Source organism: Lepisma saccharinum, chromosome 1, assembly GCF_977018435.1.
Source record: "Lepisma saccharinum chromosome 1, izLepSacc3.1, whole genome shotgun sequence".
NCBI lineage: Eukaryota > Metazoa > Arthropoda > Insecta > Zygentoma > Lepismatidae > Lepisma > Lepisma saccharinum.
Genome location: NC_139229.1, coordinates 95794832 through 95820157, shown reverse-complemented (window position 1 = coordinate 95820157; position 25326 = coordinate 95794832). Strand labels below are relative to the sequence as shown.

Here is a 25326-nt window from a genome sequence, read left to right as displayed (position 1 = left end):
TTTGTTTTGCTTATTGTGTATTTCAATAGTTGCATCTTATTTTTTTAGGGATGTGGCAAATTAAGTGATACTGTATTGGCATCATATTATTGGTAAAGTTACAAATAATTTTACTGATATTGTTTTGTATATGGTCTCTTATATAGTACAAAATTCTGTTGAATACATGGAAATATATAATTCATGGGCCATTTACAATTTTTACATCAGATCTGTAGAATATCGTGGAATTTTATTTCAGTATCAGCAGGAAAATCATATTATTTTATGAAGTATACGAGAAAATTAGCATTATTTAGAAGCATTTTGTTCTCTCAATAGTCGGAACATTTTTTTATTTGACAAGCATTGTTAGGGGAAAGTGTTTAAAACCATGTTCTTTTTATATTAACCTTTTGATTTCTTACTATTGCTAATGATAACTCTTGTTTGGTCAAAAGATCTCTATGAGAAGTATACATTACACAGTTTGTTGTATGATGTGCTGTTTATAAGACCTGTAATTGGCCTGTTTGTCACCCGAACTCCATGAAGAATCTGACTGGTTTGAAACTGTATTTAGATATCTAAATTTAAAAAACTTGTATATCCAATTTAGCATTTGTATTTGTAAAACTCAACTAAACTCCATGGTGCAACAGCTCTCTAAGGGACAGTGCCTGCCAGAATGGCTTTTCCATTCACAATACAATTTCTGTATCCTGGACTCTGACGATGCAATGGGAATGCAGCCACCTTGTAATCAAGGGATCCCAGCTTCAATCCCCAGTAGATGCATGGTGGTTGGGATTCTATTCATACTGTAGGTTTGGTCTCAATTAGTTTATCTGAATGTAGAATAGACTTAAAACAAATGTTGACAAACTTCAAGTTTCCATTTTCATACGTAATATTACATTCCAAGAAAAATTGTCTTAAAATATTCTGTTTAAAATGACATTAAGAAAAAGTACTACAATATAAATTAACATTGACGCTTTAATAATTGGCATGGTAAAGTTACATTATAATGTTTAGCTACATTCGCCAAAACGACCATAAAGTTGGCTTTTGTGAAAAATTTTAGGGGGTGTGTGGACAATTGCTAACACACACAGAAAAGGTTCCCCTATCTTTTATATTTGTTTTCCTGACTGTATCCACCTTAAGTGGAATATACTTGTACATTATTTTCCTGTTATTTAACTTTTGTTTGCTATTCTTTGGTTACTTTTTTTTTTACCACGTGCACTACATCCCAAGTTGTTTTTCTTGTAAAGAACTTACAAGAGAAGAGTTTCGTATTAATTTTGTTTTCATAACACTGGCAACACTGAAATCAGGATGGCAATTTCTGGTAAAAACACATCAGAGACTACAAACTGCACATGTCCAGTGGCTGGGTGCTATACCTTGTATGCAACCCAGTAGCTACATCTTTTGGTGCCCTAGGTGGGATTGTTGTTTGACCCTCATCCTTCCTGCCCACAAATACAAGCATGAACGTTTTATGAGTATACTATGATAAATTCTTTTATACCATGTTTTTGTGATATTTACATCCTGCATTTCTGATTTCAAACATATTTAAAAATATTTTATGTTTTAGTGTCTGAAGAACTTTTTAAAAATGCACTATTATTACTACTTTGGGAAAATGAAAAATTCCAGTAGTGTGTTACCCGACCGAATATAAGATTACAAAAAGGAAAAAGTTAAGAATTATGACTTTATTGCCTTTAAAAAAAGGAAAAGAAAAGAAGCTTTGAATGGCACCCTAGGCTTCAACCCCTCTAGCTTACCTTTCGCTACAGACCTGTTTGAATGTACATTTGCATGTCCCATGAAGAGCTTGTTGATGCCACCAGATGTGTCTAGGAAAGGCAAGATCAAGCATTTACTGAATGGCCTACTTGCAACTTTTATTTTAAAAGGAATTTAGTGTATTTTTACTGGTAGTTCATAATATTTGAGCTTGAGTGTCAATTGTTACTGCATGTAGTTTACTTCCATTACTTCAAGATATAATTTTATATATGGTACCTGTAAAGTCACCATGCAGTAAAATAAAGCACCAAATAGCAGAACATTTTACAGCAGATGCTGGAAATGTCTGCCTCAAGTCATATCTGGGCAGACTTCTTCATATTGTCAGACCTTATACAGGGTGAGACATGCACTGACCTCCTTGGCAGAGAGGTTAGCGGAGCACACAATGAAAGTACACAACACATTATAAGGTAAGAATACATGAAAAACTCCTCTTAGACCGTGGGAGAGACCAGCTCTTCTCAAGAACCCCTCAAGTTAAAACACTGTCATCATTTCCCAACAGGGATGATAAACAGGTCATGACTACCAACACTACTGCTTCGGCAAACTTTGATCCAACTAATGCTGGTAGCAATGGAATATGATCTTGGAAGCTGATTTTTTATTTTGCAAATACACAAATGTAGAGCTGCAGTGGTCTAGCCAGTAGGGCATCTGACTGCCAGGCAAGAGACCCGGGTTCGATTCCCTGGCTGGGTGATCTAAGGTTGGAATTTTTCCACCCTTGTCCCTGCATAAAGCGGCTCCAGGGTTCACCCAGCCTCAAATTAATGAGTACGGAAAGAGTAAAGGCAGCCGAAGCATGGTGCTCATCATATCGCCTTCAAAATGGCAAAGATCGAGAATGTATGGTGTCCTCCATTAAATGTGCCTTCATAGCACAGTGCTATATGCACAGGGAACTTTACCTTTTCTTACAAGAAATTGTGAGTCTCAATTAAGAGTTCGATCTCCCTGGCAGGGAAGACACACAATGTTGTGCAAGATAGTCTGTATTTCAGGATATAGGTGTCCAATTTTCATTACCGGTGATTATATCTAATCTGCATTTTTCAGGAATTTTGAACTATTTTAAGTTTTTTTTGAACCTACTTCAAGGTTTTTCAAACCTAACAAGATTTTTAGGACATATTTTAGGATTTTTAGAACCTATTTCAGGATTTTTAGAGCCATTTTAGGAACCTAAAAGCACACTTTTTAGAACCTAAAAATCTGAAGTCTACTAATAATATAGATCAGATGATCTCCGTGGTTACCATAGCATGCTACAAGTCCAGGGATCCCAGATTCGAATCCCAGCCTGGGCATGTGTGTTATTTGTGAGTGTCCCTCCATCAATTTCATCATATCATCACTCATCCTCATAGTCAAGATTAGCCAAAAGTGGCAGAAAAGAGATATGCTAGGCCAGGTCAATGCATAATATTTGTGGAAGAGCACTTTCATATGCCACTGTGAACTTTGCAGCGCTACTCTAACACTATAAGAGAGACATAAGGAGGGAGTGAGTTTGGCACGAGGTTTCCTTCATCCGTCACGTTTGTGCAGTGGTAATCACTTATCATCTGATTTGTAAGTAAAGGTTATCGCCCACTGAGATGCTGGAAATGTGCCACCCTGAACCTCCTAGTGGAATACTCCATGTGCCTTTTCAAGGGTAATCCGCCCATGTACCATGCTGGACCGTGGTGCCATGTGGAATATTTTCAAAGAGACGGGGAATTATACGCGAGGGCATTTGGAGACGTGCCCAATGGAAATTTTTCACCTAGGAACCTGCAGACTTATGACACGGAAATTCCACGCATGTTGCTGTAGTGGGCGTTACAGCATTTGATTTCAATAGCAGACCACAGAAGTTCAGTTGCTGCATTTCTCATTCTCAGTGGTGCAGCATGGCACTGTAATCATGGCAGAAGAAACATGTGGTGGCTCATTCAAAGAGAGGAAGCCTTTGCACATAGCAATTTTGTACTTATCAAGGAAAGAAGCTTGCCCATTCCTGCTCTGCTGCTTGCTGACCTTGAGGTGTTGTGTGCAGGAGGTAAGCTCACACAGCATTGAGAACTTGCTGGCCTCCATAGAAGCAAGTTGCTCAAGCCTGATAGACTAGACTTACACTTCTGTTTCAAAATATTTTTTTATTACCATATTGATACATTTCTTAGTTTCAATTCATTTAGTTCTTGTTTATTACACAAACAAATTAGACATTTAGCATGTGACCTGATATTTTGTATTGTCATATTTGGAAGTCTCAGCAAAGAAGTTATAAACATATTTATGAACAGATCAGTAGGGAAAATAATGTAACAAAATATGAAAAACTTATTCTTAATTGTACAGATCAGCGTAAAACAAGTATAAAATAATAGAACATAAAAGAAATCTTAATCCAATTGTAGAAAAAGAACACAAAGTTTGGATTGGGTAGAAGAAAAAAGTTGCAACTTTCATATCTAAAATTGAGTAATGCTTTTCTTTGTAGAGACAAATTATTCATTGTCATCATCAAATAATTTTATCGTAAGAAATAATGTATTTGTACAATATTTTCTCTGTGCTAGAGAAAAGTACTTAAACATGATCAGAGCTCTGAAACTTGCAAAAACAGTAGTTGCTCAAAGTATAAGGATTATTGTATTGGCCATTTTCCACTTACAATATGCTTAATGTTAACGTTTTGCAACTGAAATAATTATGATTTTACAAACACGAACTGAAATTTGAAAAGTATATTATCTGTAGCAATACTCGTGTATTATTTGTCACAATACTTGCACAAATGGAGTTGTTCAATCTTTTTATGGATACTGCAGTGGTTTATCTAGAATATTCCATCTAGGGGAGGGAGGTTGTAAATTTAGTACCAAAATATCCATAAATTGAGCCTTTGTGAAACATTTTTAAAGGTGTTGAGAAAATTTGGGGGATATTAAATTAAGGAGTGTTGAGGAAATTTGGGGGAGATTAAATTAAGGGGGTGTTGAGTAATTGTGGATAAACTGCTAGCATACTGTATATGCAGTGCTTATGTATTACTTAATTACTTCGTTTTCCTTCAAATCAAGTTGAGTATATAAATGTTGCAATCAGTGGTGGCCCCTCCATGAAACAGAGGGAACAGGCTGTTCCCTCCTACTTATCGCCAATTTGAGCTACTATTTGAATTATCTATATAGATAATATTATGTTAATATATATTAACATAATAAGAACACTTCTTTCTCCCAAAATCAACGTTTCCAAAAGTAACACTGAAGAAAATCTTTCACTTGTACGTTTGTTTACTTCACCTACCCTTGTGTCAATAGACAACCTCATCCTTCCACCCTCTACTGCCTGATGCTGAGTATTTCCGATCATGTGCGAAGGTAAACAATCCCCAGGGTCCCACGGAAGTTGAACTTCCTAGCTGTTCCCTCAGAGATAGATAGTGGATTTGCTTTTCTTCAAGTTTTTTCGCTATGTGCTGAAGTTTAATTGCGTCATGGTTATACTTTTGAGTGTAGTAAGTCCATAATTACCTAATCTCGTTACGAAGTAGCGTCTGACATTCATAATAAACTGGAAAGATCTTCTACAGTCTAAGCACGTGCTAAATGCCTTAAGTTACCTTGGCTAAATGCTGCGAAATAGCTTCCAAAGGAACAGCTCCCGTCCACCTGTTCCACCAGCCTCAAGACGAAAATTTCAACGCAGGCAGCGGCATGTCAAGAAAGTGAATGTTGTGAGTGTTGTATGATCAACTGGCTAAAAACAAAAGCTTTTAGTTCATTGAACTTTGCAGAAAAGACAGCAAACCAACACCTATCCTAACTGAATAAAAAATTAAAACTAAATCGTACACAAGGCATTTTCAAACAAGTTACTACAACTCTGTAAAATGATTAACTGGATATTCTTTAAGTAGCAAATTATATTGTTGTCTTTGTTTGTTCCTGAGAAGGGAGTTTTGAACACTTCGGATTTTGCCACATTAACAACTTCTACAAATCTAGTGTAAGTCATGGAAAAACTCCACCATCTGTGTGCCATTATTGCATTGAGGACGTTTGAATTCAAAGAATACTAAACTCTATTAGTATTATAATAGTAGAATATTAGATGAAAAATTTCCTCATGAACTTAATCTACAAATAAGGAGATGAAACAGGTTTCGACAAAACATTTTTTTTACATCACTCGTAAATTGCTTTTATTAAATTTTTCTTTGTTGCGCAATGAACAATTTTGTTTTTAATGTATTCTTTATATTGTTATTGTCCTAATTTTAATGTGCCTCATGTATGTCACTTCTGACAATTTGTAATATATGTATTGTATATTTATTTTGGTTCATTTCAATAAGGGTTGAATTTTACTTGGTCTATTATATTGACACCCAAGGGGAGAGGGGGGAAGGCAAGTGCAGGTGACCTTTTCCCTGCCTGATTTAGCACCGCAGGCCACTGGTTGCAATACATATGTGAAGTTGGTAACATAAAATAGTAAAAGTGGCTCCGCATTTTATGATCTAAACTATGCAACTAACCAAGCATAATTTCAACACAATTGGAATGAAGTATGGTAATGGATATTTATGGTTTGTAATGTTCTCATTTATTTAAATAATATTGTTACAACTCAGAAGCATCTATGACTACAAGTTATACACTTTTACATACGAAGGACATACAAAATGTTATATAGTTTTAATTTAAGGTATGTAGGTGTACAGACCATCTTTAAATTGCTGTTTGTGTTACCTTGAGTATGAACATGAAATTTCAATCTCCAAAGTCTGACTTATAATGCATAAACTATTTGTATGTAAAATAATATAAATTCATGCTGACACATAAATGTAGGCAGGATAATTTCTCACAAATCAACTTTGCACCCTGAAGAAATATGAGAGAGAAATTTGATTAATATATGGGATGTTTAAATTAATTTCTGAGCAAGACACACAAAAAGACTTACTATTGTGAACTTTAACCACCATAGAACATTTGCATTACATAATGTTTGATCCTGTATTTTAATCAATGCATGTGGGTGTTTTCGGTCAGTCATTTCGGTGCCTCAGTGGTTTTCTACTGAACACTTTTAGTGGGTCTAATGTACAGCAAAGGAACTACACGTAAAAATATTATTTTCAGTATTACATTTAATATGTACTTTAGCTTAACATTGGAGCTGTAAATATAACTTGTCATTCTTTCTGATTAACAAGGTGTTTAATATCCGTTTGATCTACTGAAAATCATGTACAGAATTTTCAGCAGGTCTCATAAAAGAAGTATTTTTAAGTAAGTTTACAATGTTTTTTTTTCCTTTATATTACTCGAGGTAGTAAATACTTTTTTTTTTTTAGGCAACTTTTGTGCAAGTGTTTGGACATGCATGCCAGTGAGGAGATAGGTAAGTACATTTTTTAATATATCCAATATCTGAATACACAAAGTATTAGTATTTATTGTACATTATTATTATTACAGACAATATAAATGACACAATAGCATAGTTTACATTATATCAAATATGTATTTTTCAGATTATGACATCAGACATATTATTCAACATAATATAATATTCTTGTAACTACACAGGGAAAAAGTATATGATATGAACTGTCCTTTGTTATAATTTTTTGTCACCTAGCATGTGGTAAATGTTTTTTAACCTCATAATTTTATTGAAATTATGAAAAATGTTTTGATGAGAGATTTCATAATAAATCAGTCTCCAAATTTTTGTAAGGAATAATCAGTCCAAAGGGAGATCGTATTTACTGAAAGATAATTCTTTTAGGATGATAATTTAACAATATAATCAAAATTATCATTAAGTAAGCATTTTGGTAAATTTTAAAAATGATGCGACACAAAATTTAACAGCCTGTGGATAAATTACTAATTCTCTGAAATGGAAAATATGAAAATCCTGTAACTTGTATGTCAGTAAATATATAAACTGGGGATAGACCAACATCAGTCATTTGTCGATAATGATAAACAACATTCTGCAATCTAATATAAAATTGCAATATTCCATGAAGAACCAGAATAAATCTCCTTAATTAATGTTTGTGACCAGGTGACTGAAATAGATTTAGACAAAGAAATAAGATTTTTTGCACCAAAATAGGATATTTATAGAAATATTTGATTAGTAAAATGATTGTCAATTTTACAGATAAACTGATACATCAACATATTTACGACAGTGAATACCAATAGAGTTCTATTCTATCCATAATAAAATCTTAACTAAAGAGATTTATCTTATCTGATAAACTCATTTGTGGGAATGGAACAACTTAATCAATGCTCTATTGGTAACAACAAAGATAATCATATCATTTATTGGCATATGCTTCAGTTTTGAAAAGTAAATGTCTAAATATGTAACTTCTATTTCTCACTGTAAAGAGAAATCTCGTTGCAGTAATTTAGTTACATAGATACATTATTCATGATATTCATGGAAAGTTTTTAATGGATTGGTAGAACAGTAGTTGTGTATGGGTTGTGGGTTAAAATTTCATATTGGTCCACCTCAAGTTTCCTCATGCATGATTAACAAGATGTGTGAGGGACCCATTTCATAATTAATTTGCACTTATTGAATAATTGAGCTGTCCCAAAGTTTTCATGTTGAACCTTATTATACATCACTTTCACACTTTCCTTATATTCGTTGATTGTGAATGAGGTATTCTTTCACAATTTCACGGTTTGGACAATAATATTTTCCAATGCTGTAAATCTATCATTTGCACTTTTTGTAAGCTAATTTAGAAACAGTGTTTGTATCTGGAGCAATTCCCACACATGGTTTATCTCCAATTGGAAATGTGCTGATTCCTGTGTACTCTTGTATGGTGTGTGCTGTTCCATGACGCATAACAAGTGGGGCAACTGCTGTTTGCAGCTTGGTGCTTGGTCGCTGATTTCAGACTTGTTAAGTTCTGAAAATATAGTTCGAATATTTAAAAAAATAATTAATATCAACATAAATATTACATACCAGAAGTAAGGGGACAACTGTGTACATTAAAAGCTCTCAAAATTGGCAGGAAAAATCACCACTTTAAAATCTATGAACATTTTCTAGCCAAGGAAAAAAAGGCATTTTAGAACAAGTCCTCAGCCTATATTAATTACATGTATTATTATGTATAAAATTATAAAGCAAACCTCCGAGTTCAGCCTACCCAATGTTTTTCAAAATTCCCGGTAGAGAACACTTACAAGGTCCACCCATAAAGAAACCAAACTGTCAAAAAAAAAAAAAAAGAACCAAACCAAATAACAAAGGTACTGTATCTGGCAACACTGCAAAGAGCTATATCGAAACATCCCGTCAGTGCATGTTTCAACCTGTTACAGGCAGTCGGTTTCGGGGCAAGCGTGCTTAAGATGCAGGTCATGTGCAGGCAGCGTACAAAATACACGCACCATGATGGAACAACGTTACAACATAAAGTTTTGTTACAAATTGGGTACATTGTTTACCGAAACGTTACAGATGATACAGGCAGTGTATGCATTATCAAGAACTCAAGTGTATGAGTGGTACAATACAGTTCTCGCCCATAAAGAAAAAAGCATGGATGTCGGAATCGAAGACAAAGGTGCTGCTGACCGCATTTTTTGATTCCCAAGGACTTATCCACAATGAATTTGTCCCTGAAAACCATACAGTCAATCAGTGGTATTACAAGGAAGTGCTTGGTCGACTCAGACACAGGATGAAGCGGGTTAGGAAGGACCTTTGTGATTGATTCTGGCCAATGGTTTTTGTTACATGATAATGCTCGGCCTCATACCGCATTATCTGTACAACAATATCTTGCTAAGCATTCAGTGACAGTGATCAATCACCCTCCATATTCTCCGGACTTATCACCTGATGATTTTTTACCTTTTTCCCAAGCTTAAGATGGTTATGAAAGGGCGAAGATTTGACGATGTCGCAGGGCAAAGATTTGACGACATCGCAGATAGTGACATGCACTGAGGAGTAGCTAATCTAGCAGAGATAGATCAATGATTTCTGCTTCTACCTCACTTCCCCCCTCCCCCAGCCCCCGCTGCAATGGTTTAAAGCCCATGCTTTCAGGTCCACCAGTCTATCGCTTATAGGACACATAGGGAATTGGTTTTCCTTCAATTCCTTTGTAAATCCTCTAAAGAACTCAGGGGATCATTTGCTGCAGTACTTATGTTCTCTGTATTTACACAACCTTTTACATGTTGTACAATGTGTATGTATAATATGGGATGTCGTTTTATTATTTATGTGCAGACAATAATGTTATGCTTTCTTTCTTTTCCTTTTTTCAAATATGGAATATATAATGATTAAATTACAAATATGTGCTCAGGCTCTCTCACTCGTTTTAGTAGTGTTTTATTTAATATACTAATCTCTTGGCCTCTAACAGTCATAACTGTGGATGTATTTATATGGGCAAGAGAACGTGCGTTCATATTGTTGTTGGCTTGGTTTATTTTACTTTGCTTTTCTGCCACATTTGGTTATTGCGAATGAGGATGATGTGATGAAATTGATGAAGGACCTCATATTAACAATCCAGGCCAGAATTTGAACCCGTGATGAGCGTGCATTCTCGTTCCTATGTGTTGTACTCTGCAGTGAATAATGAAATAATTTGGAATAAAAAATGTATCTCAAAAGTGTGTTTTGTTACCTGTTTTGTTTCTGTGCATAAAGTGGACTTAAAACACCAAACCAACGAACCGTGAGGGAGTGGTTATCACAGCACGCTATGCCACCATGAGTTCTGGATTTTTACCCCAATCTGGGCATAGGTGTTCTTTGTGTTTGTCCCTTCATTAATTTTATCGTATCATCTTTGCGATTAACCAAATGTGACAAAAAAGCGACGCTATAAGTAACAAAAATGAAATCAAATCATTGATTGATCGCTTTTCTGCCACTTTTCGCTAATTGCGAAGATGATAAGATAAAACTGATGAAGGGACACACACAATGAATACCCATGGCCAAGCTGAGATTTTAACCCAGGATCTCTTGCTTAGTAGTCAAATCAAATCGGTTTTTATTTTCGAATGGGGGTGGAGGTTACGTGTACTTTTTTTTGGTACTCAATCATCATTTTGCAATCTTTTCCTGTTATTGACATTATTTTTTTTTTTTTAGGAAAACTGGGCTCTAAAGGGAGGAGGGGTATGACCCACACCAATCTTCCCCTTCAACATTCCACTGATTGCTATTCCCAAGTGTCGACGTCACTGCACGTCGCTGGTCGGGGACATTAAATTAAATGTTACGCGTATTTTGCGAACACTTACTGTCAATGACTATCAACAGTGTTTTCAAGACCTGTACAAATGCTGGTCAAAGTGTATTGCCTCCTCTGGTGATTATTTTGAAGGTGATAAAGTCATTTGAAGGTAATTACTTGTTTTCTTTCCTAAAAAGAAAAAAAACTTCAGTTTTTTATGGGCAGACTTTGTACGTATTTTCAGATGAATTATCTGCATGGAACAGCACTGCACACACATTATAACCAGTGCTGTTTTTCTTGGAGAATGCAACAGTATGCCATACCAACATCTTTTTTCGTAGCTAAGTAACAAAATAAACATAGATAAATATGTAAGGATATTAGATTGTAAATGAATATACCATAGCCACCACTGAAGTTCCTGGTTTCGAGTCCTGACTTGGGCATGGGTATTCTTTGCAAGTTCTTCTTAATTAATTTAATATAATTATCATTCATCATAGTCACCATTAGCCAAAAAAGTGGCAGAAAAGCGATGTAAAATGCAAATACGAATGTATCAAAGCATTTTTTGCGCATTAACTTTACAGAGGTATACCTTGTGTCACCATAGCAAGTTGGAATAAACTTAGAAAGATTAATAGAACCATTTCTACTAAAAACAAAACATGATTCTAACCATATTGCACTTTGACATCCTAGAACATGTGAGCGCTAGTGTCATCTTCCTGCAATTTGGGAAACTAAATCAACTGAATTAACTATATGAAATAGTTTGTTGCGTGCAAAGAAGTTGCTGTTTGGCTGGAATGGATATTGAAACTTACAGACATAATTTCATCATGTGAGAACCAGAGGAATGTAAATGAAGAGTTACGTCTGTCTATTTCTCACACAATTATTTGTGGGAGTTATTGGGATGCAAGAGTTTGGCTTGGCAGTTCAGTGGTAAAGGATTCCCATGCAGCACAAATCTCAAAGGGATATCCCATACGATATCCACAAATGTCCGGATCAGATTCATGGATATTGTGGATATCCATGGGATATGTGTGAGATGCAGTGTAATGTTATCAACCAACCTAACCTTGAAAGTTCAATGAAAAATACTCCACATACATCAACAAGGGAAAGGCGGATTCCAAAAAAAATGAATGATGATTTTTTATGGAAAAAGATAAAATATTTGTAAAAGTGAAAAAAAAAACCAATCAACCATTGTAATCATATGCAATCCACCCCAAATACCTCCCCATCACCTGCAAAAATGCAAACACACCCAGACTCAAAATTGCAAGTAAAGTAAATAATAAAAATATGTAATTTTTTATGACAGATCTCATAGAATTATCCTTACATGAATTCCAACCTGACATTCTGACATTGACTGTATTTGGTCTCACCGAGGACGAATCACACTTTTACACCCTAGAAGGATATAGCTTGGTGTCAAAATTTACCAGGAAGGAACACAGAAGTGCAGGTATTGCCCTATATACAAAAACTAGCTTGACAAGAGATTAAGTGGCCTCAACCATTATGCAATGAATATAAATAATCATATTTATGCAATAATAACATTATATAGATCCTCAAGCTGTAATATCAATGATTTTCTTTCAAAATTAGTTGTTGTGTTACAAAGACTAACACTGCCAAATTGCAATGTCATTATTCTAGGTGACATAAATATTGATCTCCTTCAAAACAATACAAAAATGAAAGAGTATATAGATCTTCTTAAATCTCATGGGCTTAATGAAATTGTAAAGAACCCCACCAGGATAACATGCACTACTGAAACTCTTATAGATCATATTAGCACTAACATGCCTTCTGACATGATAAAAGTAGAGGTGATCCACAATTTAATATCCAACCACACAGCACAACTAATGCAAGTAAACTTGCCCACAAATCATAATATAACAAAAATATATGCAATAGAATGCAGAATTATATCAGATATTTATCCTATATTCTAAAAAAAGAAGAATGGACAGAAGTGTACTAATCAGATACTAGGGAAAAAAATTGGGAAAATTTAATAAACACACTCACATCTAAATGTTTCATGTCCTATTAAAAAGAAATATATATATTTAAATAAAATAAATAAAGATTGGGTCACAAACAAAATTCTTCAGAAAAAAAATTGAACTAAAGAGTATCCATGACAAATTCATAGCTACCAAAGAGAAAATTTATAATGACATGTATAAAAGTAAGAAAAAAGAGTACGAAAAATTAATCAAATCTGAGAAAGCTCGCCATTTATCACAAAAAATAAAAAGTAATAGAAATAAGTCTAAAAATATAAGGGATATACTAACAAGTAACTAGGGAAAAATAACAATAAAATCAAAGGAAATATCTCACTAGCTATAAATGGAACTGAGGTCAAAGACCCAGAAACCATAGCAACAATATTCAATTACACTCTTTTGAATGATAACCCAACCACCAAATTGCAAACAAAATACAGTGAAAATTCGGGCCAATACACTAATGCCATTCAAAACACTGATGCTAGAGGAAATAACTATCAATGACCTTGAGGAAACTATTAATTCCCTAAATAACAAGAAATCATGTGATATTGATGGTTGGTCTAACCATCTAATAAAAAAATGTACAAAACTGTCTACTCCTGCCTCTTCAATCTGCTATAAATTCGTCTTTAAGAAATTGTATATTCCCAAAGATCTTAAAAAAGAGCGTCATAAAACCGATATACAAAAAAGAGGCCTAAAACAGACCCCTTAAATTATAGACCAATAGCAATTACTTCACCCTTCTCCAAAATTCTCGAAAAAATAATCTCCAATAAAATCCATGATTTTTGATCCAAATTTAATATTATAAATGAATATCAGAAAAGACAAATCAACAAATTCTGCAACTGTACAATTTATAAAAATAATTACTGAAGCCTTGGAGGACAATAAAATCCCAAGCACAGTATTTCTAAATCTGTCCAAAGCATTTGACTCTCTCAACCACAAACACTTATGAATAAACTGTATAGTTTACGTATCCGAGGTGGCACATTTAACTTAATTAAATCATTTCTCTCTGATCGAATAGGATGCACTCAAATTGAGAACGTAGATAATTCGTCTATCAAAACCTTCTACTTCAGCTACAAAATGTCAAAGATAGGTGTTCCTCAAGGATCTATACTTGGTCCATTATTATTCATCCTTTACTTCAATGACATACCGATGAACAACATGACTCAAACTATCACCTATGAAGATGACACTAACATAATATGTAGCGCAAAAACAAAAGAACAATTACAAATTCAGACTTACATGTCAATTAATCAAATAACCCAGTACTTGAACACTAATAGCCTAAATGTAAACCATCAAAAAACAAATTTCATGATTTTTAACCCTGGCAACAAGAACTACTTTGATAACTTGATGGTTTACTTAGATGAAAATGAAATAGAGTATGCTAACCATGTAAAATTCCTAGAATTGATCATCGATGATAAATTAAATTGGGCATGTCATATTGACTATATCTGTGATAAACTCACAAAAAATCTTTATCTATTGAAAATCATTTCTCAATATAATATTAAGGAAATGAATATGAACCTGTACTATGGTCTTATTTATCCTCACTTAGAATGCTGTATTACAGCTTGGGGAGGAGCAGCTCACGAACATACAAAAAGAGTGTTCACACTACAGAAGGGCTGTTAGACTTATATGCAAAATGCCATCCAGATCCACATGCAGAATTGTCTCTCACAAAAACAAAATTATGACTGTATACTCTTTATACTGTTTATAAATCTATTATCTATGTACTTAATGACAAGACACAATTAAGAAATAAATAAATTCATGGACATAATACAAGACATATCCAGACTAACAGACTAACTCTGACAGACAGATCACCACATTCTGTAGGTATAAAATTCCACAATTCCCCTTAAAGAAAAAAATTACAGCTAATCAAAAAATACCTCACAGACAGAGCTCTGTATGACATTAATGAACTATAAATTAGATTGGGTACAAATATCAAGTAGACAAAGAAATGTAATAATACCATAGAAGGAACAATGTAATTCTATTTTTTTTAAAAAAAGTCATGCATGTGCTTTATTGTGTATATATATTATACAGGTATATATGCTTATCATTGTTTTTAATATTGTGAATGTAATGTACAATTATTATTTTTATTTTTTATCACATATGTGCAGCATGTAAAGATCTTTTGTTCTTTTACTGTAATTGCTTGTATACCATACCTTATATTTTCATGTATCTGGGACAAAATCCATACCCATGGAAAATTGGGTCAATGGATGAATAAAGATTAAGATTAAGATATCCCATCCTGAATATCCCAACCTGGACACACCCAGAGAATGTCCCAACTTGGATATCCACCTGATGTCCCATCCTAGATATCCAGAGTGGAGGCACATAGTGGTTTCCACTTTAAACTGTAGGTCCAGTCCTGATTAGCCTTTATGTGCATAAAGTGGACTTAAAACATCAAATCAATCCAATCCAATTCTAGATATCCAGAGGACATCCAATCTTTGATATCCAGAGGATGTCCCATCCTAACCAGGATATCCAATGAATGTCTACTGGACATTCCTGGTTATCCTATGAATATCTATAACTTCAATATCTTACGGATATCTTCTGAATATTTGTGTGCCGTATGAGTTGCAGAGAATACCGAAGATCCAGGGTCAGTCCCTGGTTGAGCTAAAATTAACTTATAATATTTATTTCACCTACTTCAGTGAAAAAAAGTAAAAATATCACACTTACTTGTGAAATTTGGTACCTCTGAAATCACATTTCTTTTTTCTCTTGGAAATGTTGTGCACTTTTCTATATAATTTTGTCTTCTCCTGCTCGAGAGATGCATAAGATTCTCTAATTATGTTTCCATACCGGCAGTTTATGCTAATAACCGTTTTACATTTTGGACATGTTTTCAAGATTCCTTCTTCCTGCTCCAGTTGTGGATTATTCAACCATTGTTCAAGTATTTCCACTTCGATTGTATGGCCACAGTTCTCCAGATAAACATAACTTTAAAAAATAGAGAATAATTGATAAATATTGACCTTTCTTTATATAGGCTGAAACAGAATTGATTTGACAAAATGGTTTATAATTCAATCCAACAATAGGTGTTTAACTTACATTGTCAATTTGTGTTTGTTTTGGGTTTGTCAATAACTCTAACTCTCTAGCCCTCTTAAACCCGAAGGTTCATGGCTGCAGCAACACAGGCCTTCCATCTTCCCCTATCTTGAGCAAGATCTATATACTCTTTTCCATCCCTACCGATTTCCTTTAGGTCCATCTCAATGTTGTCCCTCAATCTTCGTCTTGGCCTTCCTACAGGTCTCTTACCATCAGGTTTCCCAACAAGAATCCTGTAAACTCCTCTTTCCTCTCCCATTCGTGCCACATGGCCTGCCCACCTAAGTCTTCTTGATTTAATTATTCTAATAATATCTGGACATGAATACAAATTATGTAGTTCTAAATTATGTAACCTTCTCCACTCACCTGTCTCCTCATCCCTTTTAGGTCCAAAGATTTTCCTAAGGATCTTATTTTCAAATACTCTCAATTTATGTTCTTCTTTCAATGTAAGGGACCAAGTTTCACATCCATATAATACTACAGGCAAAATTACTGTTTTGTATATTTTAACTTTTAGTTTCTTAGATATTAAACAAGAAGACAAAAGTTTATGAAGAGAGAAGTAACATGAATTTTTTGAATTAAGCCTACTTTTTATTTCCTCTTTAATATAATTTTCATTTGTTAATATTACTCCTAAGTATTTGAATTTTGAAACTGGTTCAAACGAGTTGTTATCAATAATTAGATTTTGATTATTACCTAACACTTGCTTTCGGCCTGTAAGCATATATTTAGTTTTCTCTTTGTTAACTTCCAAACCTATCTCTTTAGCAGTTTTGAAAAATATTTTAGCATTATTCTTAATTGTATTCACATCATCCCCCAGTAAGTCTACATCATCTGCATATTCTAACAACTGAGTCACACCATTTAATTTTAGTCCTTCTTTAGTTTCTTTTACCTTCCTAACAGCATATTCTAAGGCAAAATTAAAGAGCAACGGAGATAATGCATCTCCTTGTTTTAACCCATCATGAATTGTAAATTTGTCAGACATATTAATACCCACACGAATTTTACTTTCTCTTTCACTGGTGCATATTTTTATCATACTAACAAGCTTCTTAGGTATTCCAAACTCTACTAATATATTATATAATTTATCTCTTTTCACCGAATCATATGCTTCTTTGAAATCAATGAATAGCTGATGGACATTTTGATTATATTCCCACTTTTTTCAAGTGTCTGTCTGATGTGAAAAATTTGATCTGTAGTTGATCTGTTTGTCAATAGATCAGTTTATCTAATTGAGTGCTTCGAACACTGATCTAATCATAAATTATCTCATCATTGCAGTTAGCCTAAAGAGGCTGATAATGCATGCATGCACACCCACACACACATATATACATACACCACACCTTTCTCACTACCAAAAAAGGATACAATTTACAATTAAATTTAGCACATCGGTTTCTTGCACCTATTAATTATGACTAACAATCAATTCTCTCCTGTGAATCTGATTTCTGTTCATTGTTAACTCTGCCCAACATCATGTAACTCATACACTGTTCACATGTTCTTACGATTTTTCATGAGCTTCCATATTTCTCCATGTGTTCAATCTGTAATCTTGACACGTTCTTTAGTCAAAAGAACATGATTTAACTAAAACAGCAAATAATAAGTTCACATGAAAGACTCTAAAGCATTTGCGTGATGCCTCTCAGGGTATGGGGTAATATCTCTCTGTTAGTTCGTCAAATAAAAATCAAAGTTAAGTTTGTACTAAGAAAAAGGAAGTCTATTTTACTTCTTTGCAAACTAAATACTTATATGCCTAACATATAATCCATGTCACTTAAAGAAATTAAACTTCTTATAATTCAACTTGATCACTCTATTTAAAGAGCCAAACCCGAACTTCAAAGTCAAGACGAAACACACTCGTAATTGCCATGGTAATAGCCCTTACAAGGTAAGTATATACAGGTTAGTCACTATCCTGACATAATCAGTGATAGATAAATTACAGAAATTAAGATTAAAGAACAATAAACATTTGTACAAGAGAAAAGATAATTAATAACAATAAATATTAGTGCAATGGGAAAGGACGTGTGAATGTCTTCTGTCCAATGGTATTCACCACCCAGGAGAACACGTCACAAATAATGTGAAATATTTTGGGTGATGATGAAGTGTTTCAGCTTTCTTGGGTGCCGATGATAGTGTTTTAGCCAATGTTTTTAGGTTTCCACTGTTTCTGAATTAGTTTTTAGACTAGCCTTACCTTTTTTGTGTGTTGTGTTTGTCTAATCCAGATCCCATTACAACTTGCATTTTTAATCTTTCTCTCAAGGGGCTGTTTACCCTCATCAGTTCAAAGTGGTGTAGGCTCAGATATTCTTATTACATAAATAAATAAATATAATAAATTTTGGGGGGAGGGGCTTGGCTCACCTGGACTCGTTGCTCTTTTCTGTGCGAAATTCAGAGGCATCACAAATTCTGCACAATGGAGGGCACATTTCCCCACAGAAGCCGATGCATGGATGACCACAACTTCTTAGTTTCTTCTTGCAAGGCTCATTACATGGAGGTCTGTCACACAATTCATAGCACATTTTGGTACACCTGTAGTGTTCACAGTTCCACTTGCATTTTTTCTGAAATAATAATAACAAAGAGAAGACTTATTTCCTGCTAGTAGGACACTTTTGCATTAAAAGAAATGGGATTCTTATCCAAAGTGGTATTGATACAAGGAAGAAGGATTTTAAGCTTTGGCTGGACCTTTGACCGATGCCAGCGAAGTTGTTTTCAAATCTTTCTCTGCTTGTGAAATACCACTATGCTATTCCAATGAATTAGAAAAGTGTGCAACTGATTGAAAAAAAATGTAAATAACAAGTTCATATTAAAATAGCTATTTTGGTGACATTCTTATTTTTATATAGTTTTAAGTATCTATAGTCCCATGCAAATTAATTTGAACATGGCAATAAATACACATTTTATGTATTTTTTTGTACTTATGCACTAATTCATCAATTACACCATTTAAAAACAATAAATTGCACATCTGTAATCTTTCTTAAGGGCATGCGATACAGTCTCCACGGGACTCTTCCGTCCATGGCAGTGTGCCAACGTAGCTCTCTTGTAGCCAGGTCTGGCTCTTTCGTGCACTATTTCTGCTGTGAACTGGGACGCCCACCTCCATGCCCCACTATGATGCCATCAATGGTTGCAACCCACATAGACCTACTTTTGTCATAATTATACATTTTGCACGTGACGTGATATTATTATATTGGCTGCGTTGCCCAGCTTCCTCTTATCTCCACAGCTACTTCTTTATAGCGCCGTGTTTGACATGAAATTGACATAGCCTAATATTGTTATCAGGGAATTCTTTATTTTCAATTTCATATGACCATCGGTGAGTTATTGAGATGGGCAATGTCGCCAGATCTAGTTGAAAACTAAGAATAAATTGTCATCAATTTAGAGTTAACGATAATAGCAGTGTGCCCACCCCTTTGACAACTAACATTACCCTAGGAGGTAAATCTAGCTCCATGAAAGTAATTAAACTCCATTTAAGGTAAAATTTATTTCTTTTATGCACATCAAGTTTGGCAACACTGCCAGGAGGCAAGGAGAAAATCATTGATCATATGGGAGTATGATTTGATTCTTTCTCTTGAGAATATGAAACTTCCGATGGAATAGAAAAAGATGTCAACGGGAAGAGGGCAGTTTGAAGATGCATTTCACCAGCGGAAAAGTCGAAACTTCCATTTTATTAGCCGTAACTTGATGTTGAAGTTGATTCCCTATAAGGAATACATGATTACATGAATACACTCCGAAAATTCTTATTCATCATATGTTTCAAACATCGTGTCCAGCTTCATAATCAACATAAAAAATGCTTCCACTTGCAACATGGAGAGAAATTGATACTCTTGGATACATCCACGTTTTTTTAGTAGCAGTGCCAATTTGAGGGATATTGAAATAAATGCACAACTGGTGCGTAACTGTAACTCCTCCCCTTAATAGCTAATATATTCTTCGTTCAGTTCTATAATTTGTATTACACGATTTGGCATAGATTGAATCATCATGAAACCATACTCAAGTAGTGGTGATTCTGGGGTTTCATTTGGTTTTTCTGACGAGACAGTGGTGATCAGTTGGCATACTTTTTCTTTTCTGACAGAGTTTCCAGCGTACCTGTTTCAAAATGGCCGATTTTGGAGACATAGAAAGTCGCACTTTTGGGCATTTATGTAGGTCTTAATGCTCTCATTGGGCATGGTGGATTCGACACCCTGGGTGGACGTTACGTAGCGAGGGTGGACCTAACAAATGGGTAAAATGAAGCCAGTCAGTTTGTGCCACTGAATAATTATATCTGCACTGCTTACAGCAACACAAATCTCTCTTTGTGACATGGATAATAATAAGCCATGGCTCTACAGCCCTGGAAGGGCCTTGGCCTATCTCCCAACTGCTAGTCTCCCTCCCACAATCCCACCTAGAAATGTGGATATCTGCAATCGGTAATGGGGGTGACATGGGGTCAGCACGTTGAACACTCGGCTGTTATAGATTTCCCAGACTGGATTAATCTACTCTCTCGTAGCTTCCCAATTTCCTCACGATGGTGGGTTTGCTATCGATCCTATACAGAGGCCGAAAACCCAGAGACTGAACCCAGATGGACTCGAACCCATGCTGTCCCGCAGTCAGAGTCCAAAGCACAGCACCTTAGACTGTACAGCCATTGAAGAGGACTTTGTGACATAGAAGTATGCGATAATGTTAAAATCACACTCTTACTAGGAATTGTATCAATTGAAGAAAGATATTATAAATATCACAAGGAAATCTCAACAGCAAAACACATGCACACAAATGCATGTTTAAACTTAAACAGTCATCAGATAGAGCAGTTAGGTGCTATTTTATCAATGATTGAAGAATGTACAAACAGGCAAACAATGGACAGGAAGCAATGTGGAGCACACTGTTGCCAATCATTGGGACAATTACGATAAAAATTTTGTTCCTATTAATTTGCATGGGACTGTATATTCATCATTTTATACTTACTTTACATGGTTTACAATATCCACCACAAATACCTTGACACTTGAATTTGTTGTACACATGAATACAAGGATGTGGTTGCTTACAATTGCGTTGCTTACATTTGTAAGTGTTAGTTTTAAGATGGATGCATGTATATCTACAACTCATGCCGCATGATCGGCATGATGAAGCACATAAATCATTGCATCTGAAAGAAAAAATGTAGTATAAACTTAATTATTGACTTAAAAAGTTAATGACAATATCAATAACCAATAATGGATGGTGTACAGAATCTATGTAAATGATAAATAATTCACAAAGAAAAAAAATGGGTTATTCTCTTCATTAACAAACATATGTAATCAGATAACTAAAATAGGTTTTTCAAGAAGAAATTGTGTATAGCAGGGTGGGTCCGCTGGGCCAGAATTTTGTAATAAAAATAAAATAAAAGTATACAGTTAATGATGCATATGAGAGGGAAATCTTTGGAAATTAGAAATCAATATTGCTGAATTTTGGAGCAACCTCTACTAACCCCATCATTATAGAGCATCCATTAACACATCATACTGTTAATAAGTTTATAATTTTTAATTATTACTATTTTATATCATGTTATGAGATATAATCGAACCTAAAATGTAACACATTTTCAATGCAACCTTTCAATTTGTATATTTTTTTCTTACTTCAATAATGAAACTTTTTTTTCTTAATAAATTCTTGTTTGGATCACATAACAACAATGTGAATATATTCTTATTTGAAGATGTGGCCTTCGATAACAGTAAGTCTGGTACTGTCACTCTTGTGTGTAGATTGCAGGGGGGAGGGACATTGCACCTTCCCAAAAATTTTCAAATTTATGGTTCATAATTTGCAAGTTAAAGGTGGCTTCTGTTAACCTCTTAGGATCTGAGAAGCAAAGCAATAAAGAGTATTTTTTATGATTTAGCAAATGTAACAGTTAATAAGCAAAATAGTCCTGATGCTATTTTTATGGGATGGAGAACTTTTCAATTCTGCCCCTCACCCCCCAAAGTTAAGCCCCAAATTTGAAAGAGACCCACCAATGTTAGGTGGCAAGTTACGTCCATGCCGCCACTGTTGTATGGATATTTACTTTACAAAAAGTATACACATGAATAAAGCCTTTATTTTCATATAAACAGTAACAAAATTGTAGAATTGTACACTTAATAACATATTTATTCTATTTAATAATATTCTATCTATACAAATATCTGACCAGTAAAATTATTGGCACTTTACTAATAAACTAATGCACTGATATACCTGTAAAAACTGCTAGTAATAAAATGTCAATTAATCTTGTCATATTCCTAGTTATTGGTTTAATTTTGAATATTATTTTTCTTATTTCTTGACACTTTTATTCACTCTTTTTTTGCAATTGCTATGCTAAATAATACACAGAGTAAGTGTATGCAGTGCTTCTTTTGGTGGTGTACAATTCCAGAACTTGTCAGAAAAAAATAATAACAGTTGGAGAACACTGGAAAAAATCCAATTTATGAGTTATATATACTTAATAACATGGGCTCAAAAGTAGGAACCAAGTTTTGTAGAATTTTGTGCGAGTCCAAACACCAGAACCTTGTTAGTATGCAAAACACAGTCCAGGGGCACTACATCGAAGCTAGGTTGACACTTGCGTGCAGAGACGTCGCAACTTATTTTGAAGTGTGATGTGTGTATGGGGGGGGGGGGGTTGTAGGTTTTCAAATCTACCAACCGGTTTATATATATATATATATATATATATATATATATATATATATATATATATATATATATATATATATATATATATATATATATAATATTATATTTTTACCAGCGGCGTATACTCTGGGTCACCTAGGTAATCGGAGATGACCCGGTTATAATTTTTTAAAAAGTTATTTTTTATTTCTTCGCAATATTCTTCCGAACCAATCTTTGATTCACATATTTCTTTGCTTCCAGCGCGCGAATGTTTTCAACCGTTTGCCGCGGAATGTCCGTGAGGCTTTTTCTCCAGCTGGTGGAATCTGGTGACGTCAGGGTGAGATTCCACCGGCTCCCTTTAAAACCCTTGACGGGAGGGGAAGGAAACACTGCTTCTCAGGCACGGTTATTCCGTGGCAAGGGTAAGCTCCTTCTGGAAAGAGTCCATCGGTCGCACTCTCCACCCCAGAGCCTTTGCCGTTCCCTCGGCTGGCACCCTCTTCTGCCATTCTTCCCCGATGGCCTTTGTATCGTAGGAGCTGTGTTGTTTACGACAGGGAAATTTATCAGGAAACAGGTTTCTGGGTTCACAAATTACGTACTGAAAAGGAAAGAAGAGAAAATACATCTGAAAATGCGCGAGAAACAGAGAAATCTGAACAACATTTGCGAACCAATTCTATGAAAATTCTCATTTTACGTTTGCTTCTGTCTTCCTGATCTCTGCTATTTCAATAGATATTGTCAAAGGAAAAAAAAAACTATTACACCGACCTCCGTTGCGGAGTGTTAGCACAGCTCCCTTCGACGCCAGATCTTCAGGGTTCGAATACCGGTCTAGGCATGGGTGTTCTTTGTAAATGTCCCTTCATCAATGTCATATCATCACTCGTAGAGATTAGCCGAAAGTGACAGAAAAGCGACGTCAAATAACAATTTAATCAATCGATTAATGAAGTAATTAAACTATTTATATGCTTACTTTTTTCATTTTTGTATTTTAAAATGCGTGATTACTTTCTTTGTAGCCTTCAAAACCAGTGAGAGTACTTCTTTCACAGAAATGAATAATTTTTAAAAGGGAAAGCTAAAAAAAAAAAAAAAGTAAAGTGTTCCCCTGTGCTTAGCACCACGCCATGGAGGCGTATAGGGGGTGTGGGGGTAACGCCCCACACTTTCTTGATCCGGTCATGAGTGGGGGTGATGTGATCAGCATCACGCCCCTGACCACCTTTACCCCCCAGGGTTTCCCCCAGGTACCCATGTTATTCGACGCTGGGTGGCTATCAGAAATAAATTATATATATACGTACACATATATTAGGTAATTTAAGTTGCTTTTCCCCCCTCTTTAGATTAACAATGATCATAATGATAAAAGATGTTTGAATGTAAAATATATAAACAAAAAACGCAATGATTCCAACTTATAGAACCTCGCGCATCGCAGGGAATATAAAGCTGGGAAAGGGAATTTTTCAACATCCATAGGGAATTTAATTCTGTGTCAAGCAGGAAGGAACCACAATAGAAGATTGGGGCAGGGAATTGAATGCGTGTTGTAGCGATTCGAGAATTTAATATTTGTTTAGCTGTTAGTGGTTTAGTATTTGTGCTAGTGCTGTGTTCACTGAAGTTAAAGGCAATGAATGGATATAATACAATATTTGCATGCGAAAATGTTTGGAACGGGATCTTTTCCGGAGAAATTTCAAATAGTTAATGTAGGTAGGTCAGTAGCATCTCTTGTACCATAGATCTTGAACTTAAACTTCCTTGTATAAAAACAAAAATCGGGAATGCACAAGTGACTGGGTACTGGGGTAACTTGAATTTTACACTTCAATTAATATTGAGGGTTTTTATTTCACTACCGCATTCCTTTCATATTCTTTGTTACAGGTTTTTTCTTATAGATTTATTATATTCTCTTGTTTTATCATTTGAAATTCTAAACGTAGATTAACTGCAAGTGCAATCACAACAATTATTCGACAGTGGTCACAACAATAAGGTAAAATTTTTCACATATATATTCATAAATCCTGTATGGATGTTGAGGTAAATTTGCAGGGAGACTTCAGGAGTGGGTGGATGAATCAAGTGTCGGAGATTACCCACTAGTTAAAACCAGCATACGCCACTGATTTTTACATAATATATATTATATATTTATTACATTTAAATATATCCACAGTGGTGAAGCCTCATAAGAGGAGGTCCAGAGGCTTTTATTATACAGATTATTTTATT

At 34.7% G+C, this 25326-nt stretch overlaps 1 protein-coding gene across 1 annotated transcript in view; it reads right to left on the bottom strand.

The window, feature by feature from the left end:
* Nucleotides 1–7291: 7291 nt before the first annotated feature.
* Nucleotides 7292–25326, bottom strand: part of LOC145984390 (uncharacterized) — a 121166-nt gene continuing 103131 nt past the window's right edge. The window contains exons 13-16 of the mRNA XM_083118054.1: nt 21358–21544; nt 18694–18899; nt 15892–16158; nt 7292–8767 (exon numbers count right to left, since the gene is read on the bottom strand). Of these exons, the coding sequence (XP_082974180.1) occupies nt 8761–8767; nt 15892–16158; nt 18694–18899; nt 21358–21544 (667 nt within the window). The 3' untranslated portion in view covers nt 7292–8760. The remainder of the gene's footprint in view (nt 8768–15891; nt 16159–18693; nt 18900–21357; nt 21545–25326) is intronic.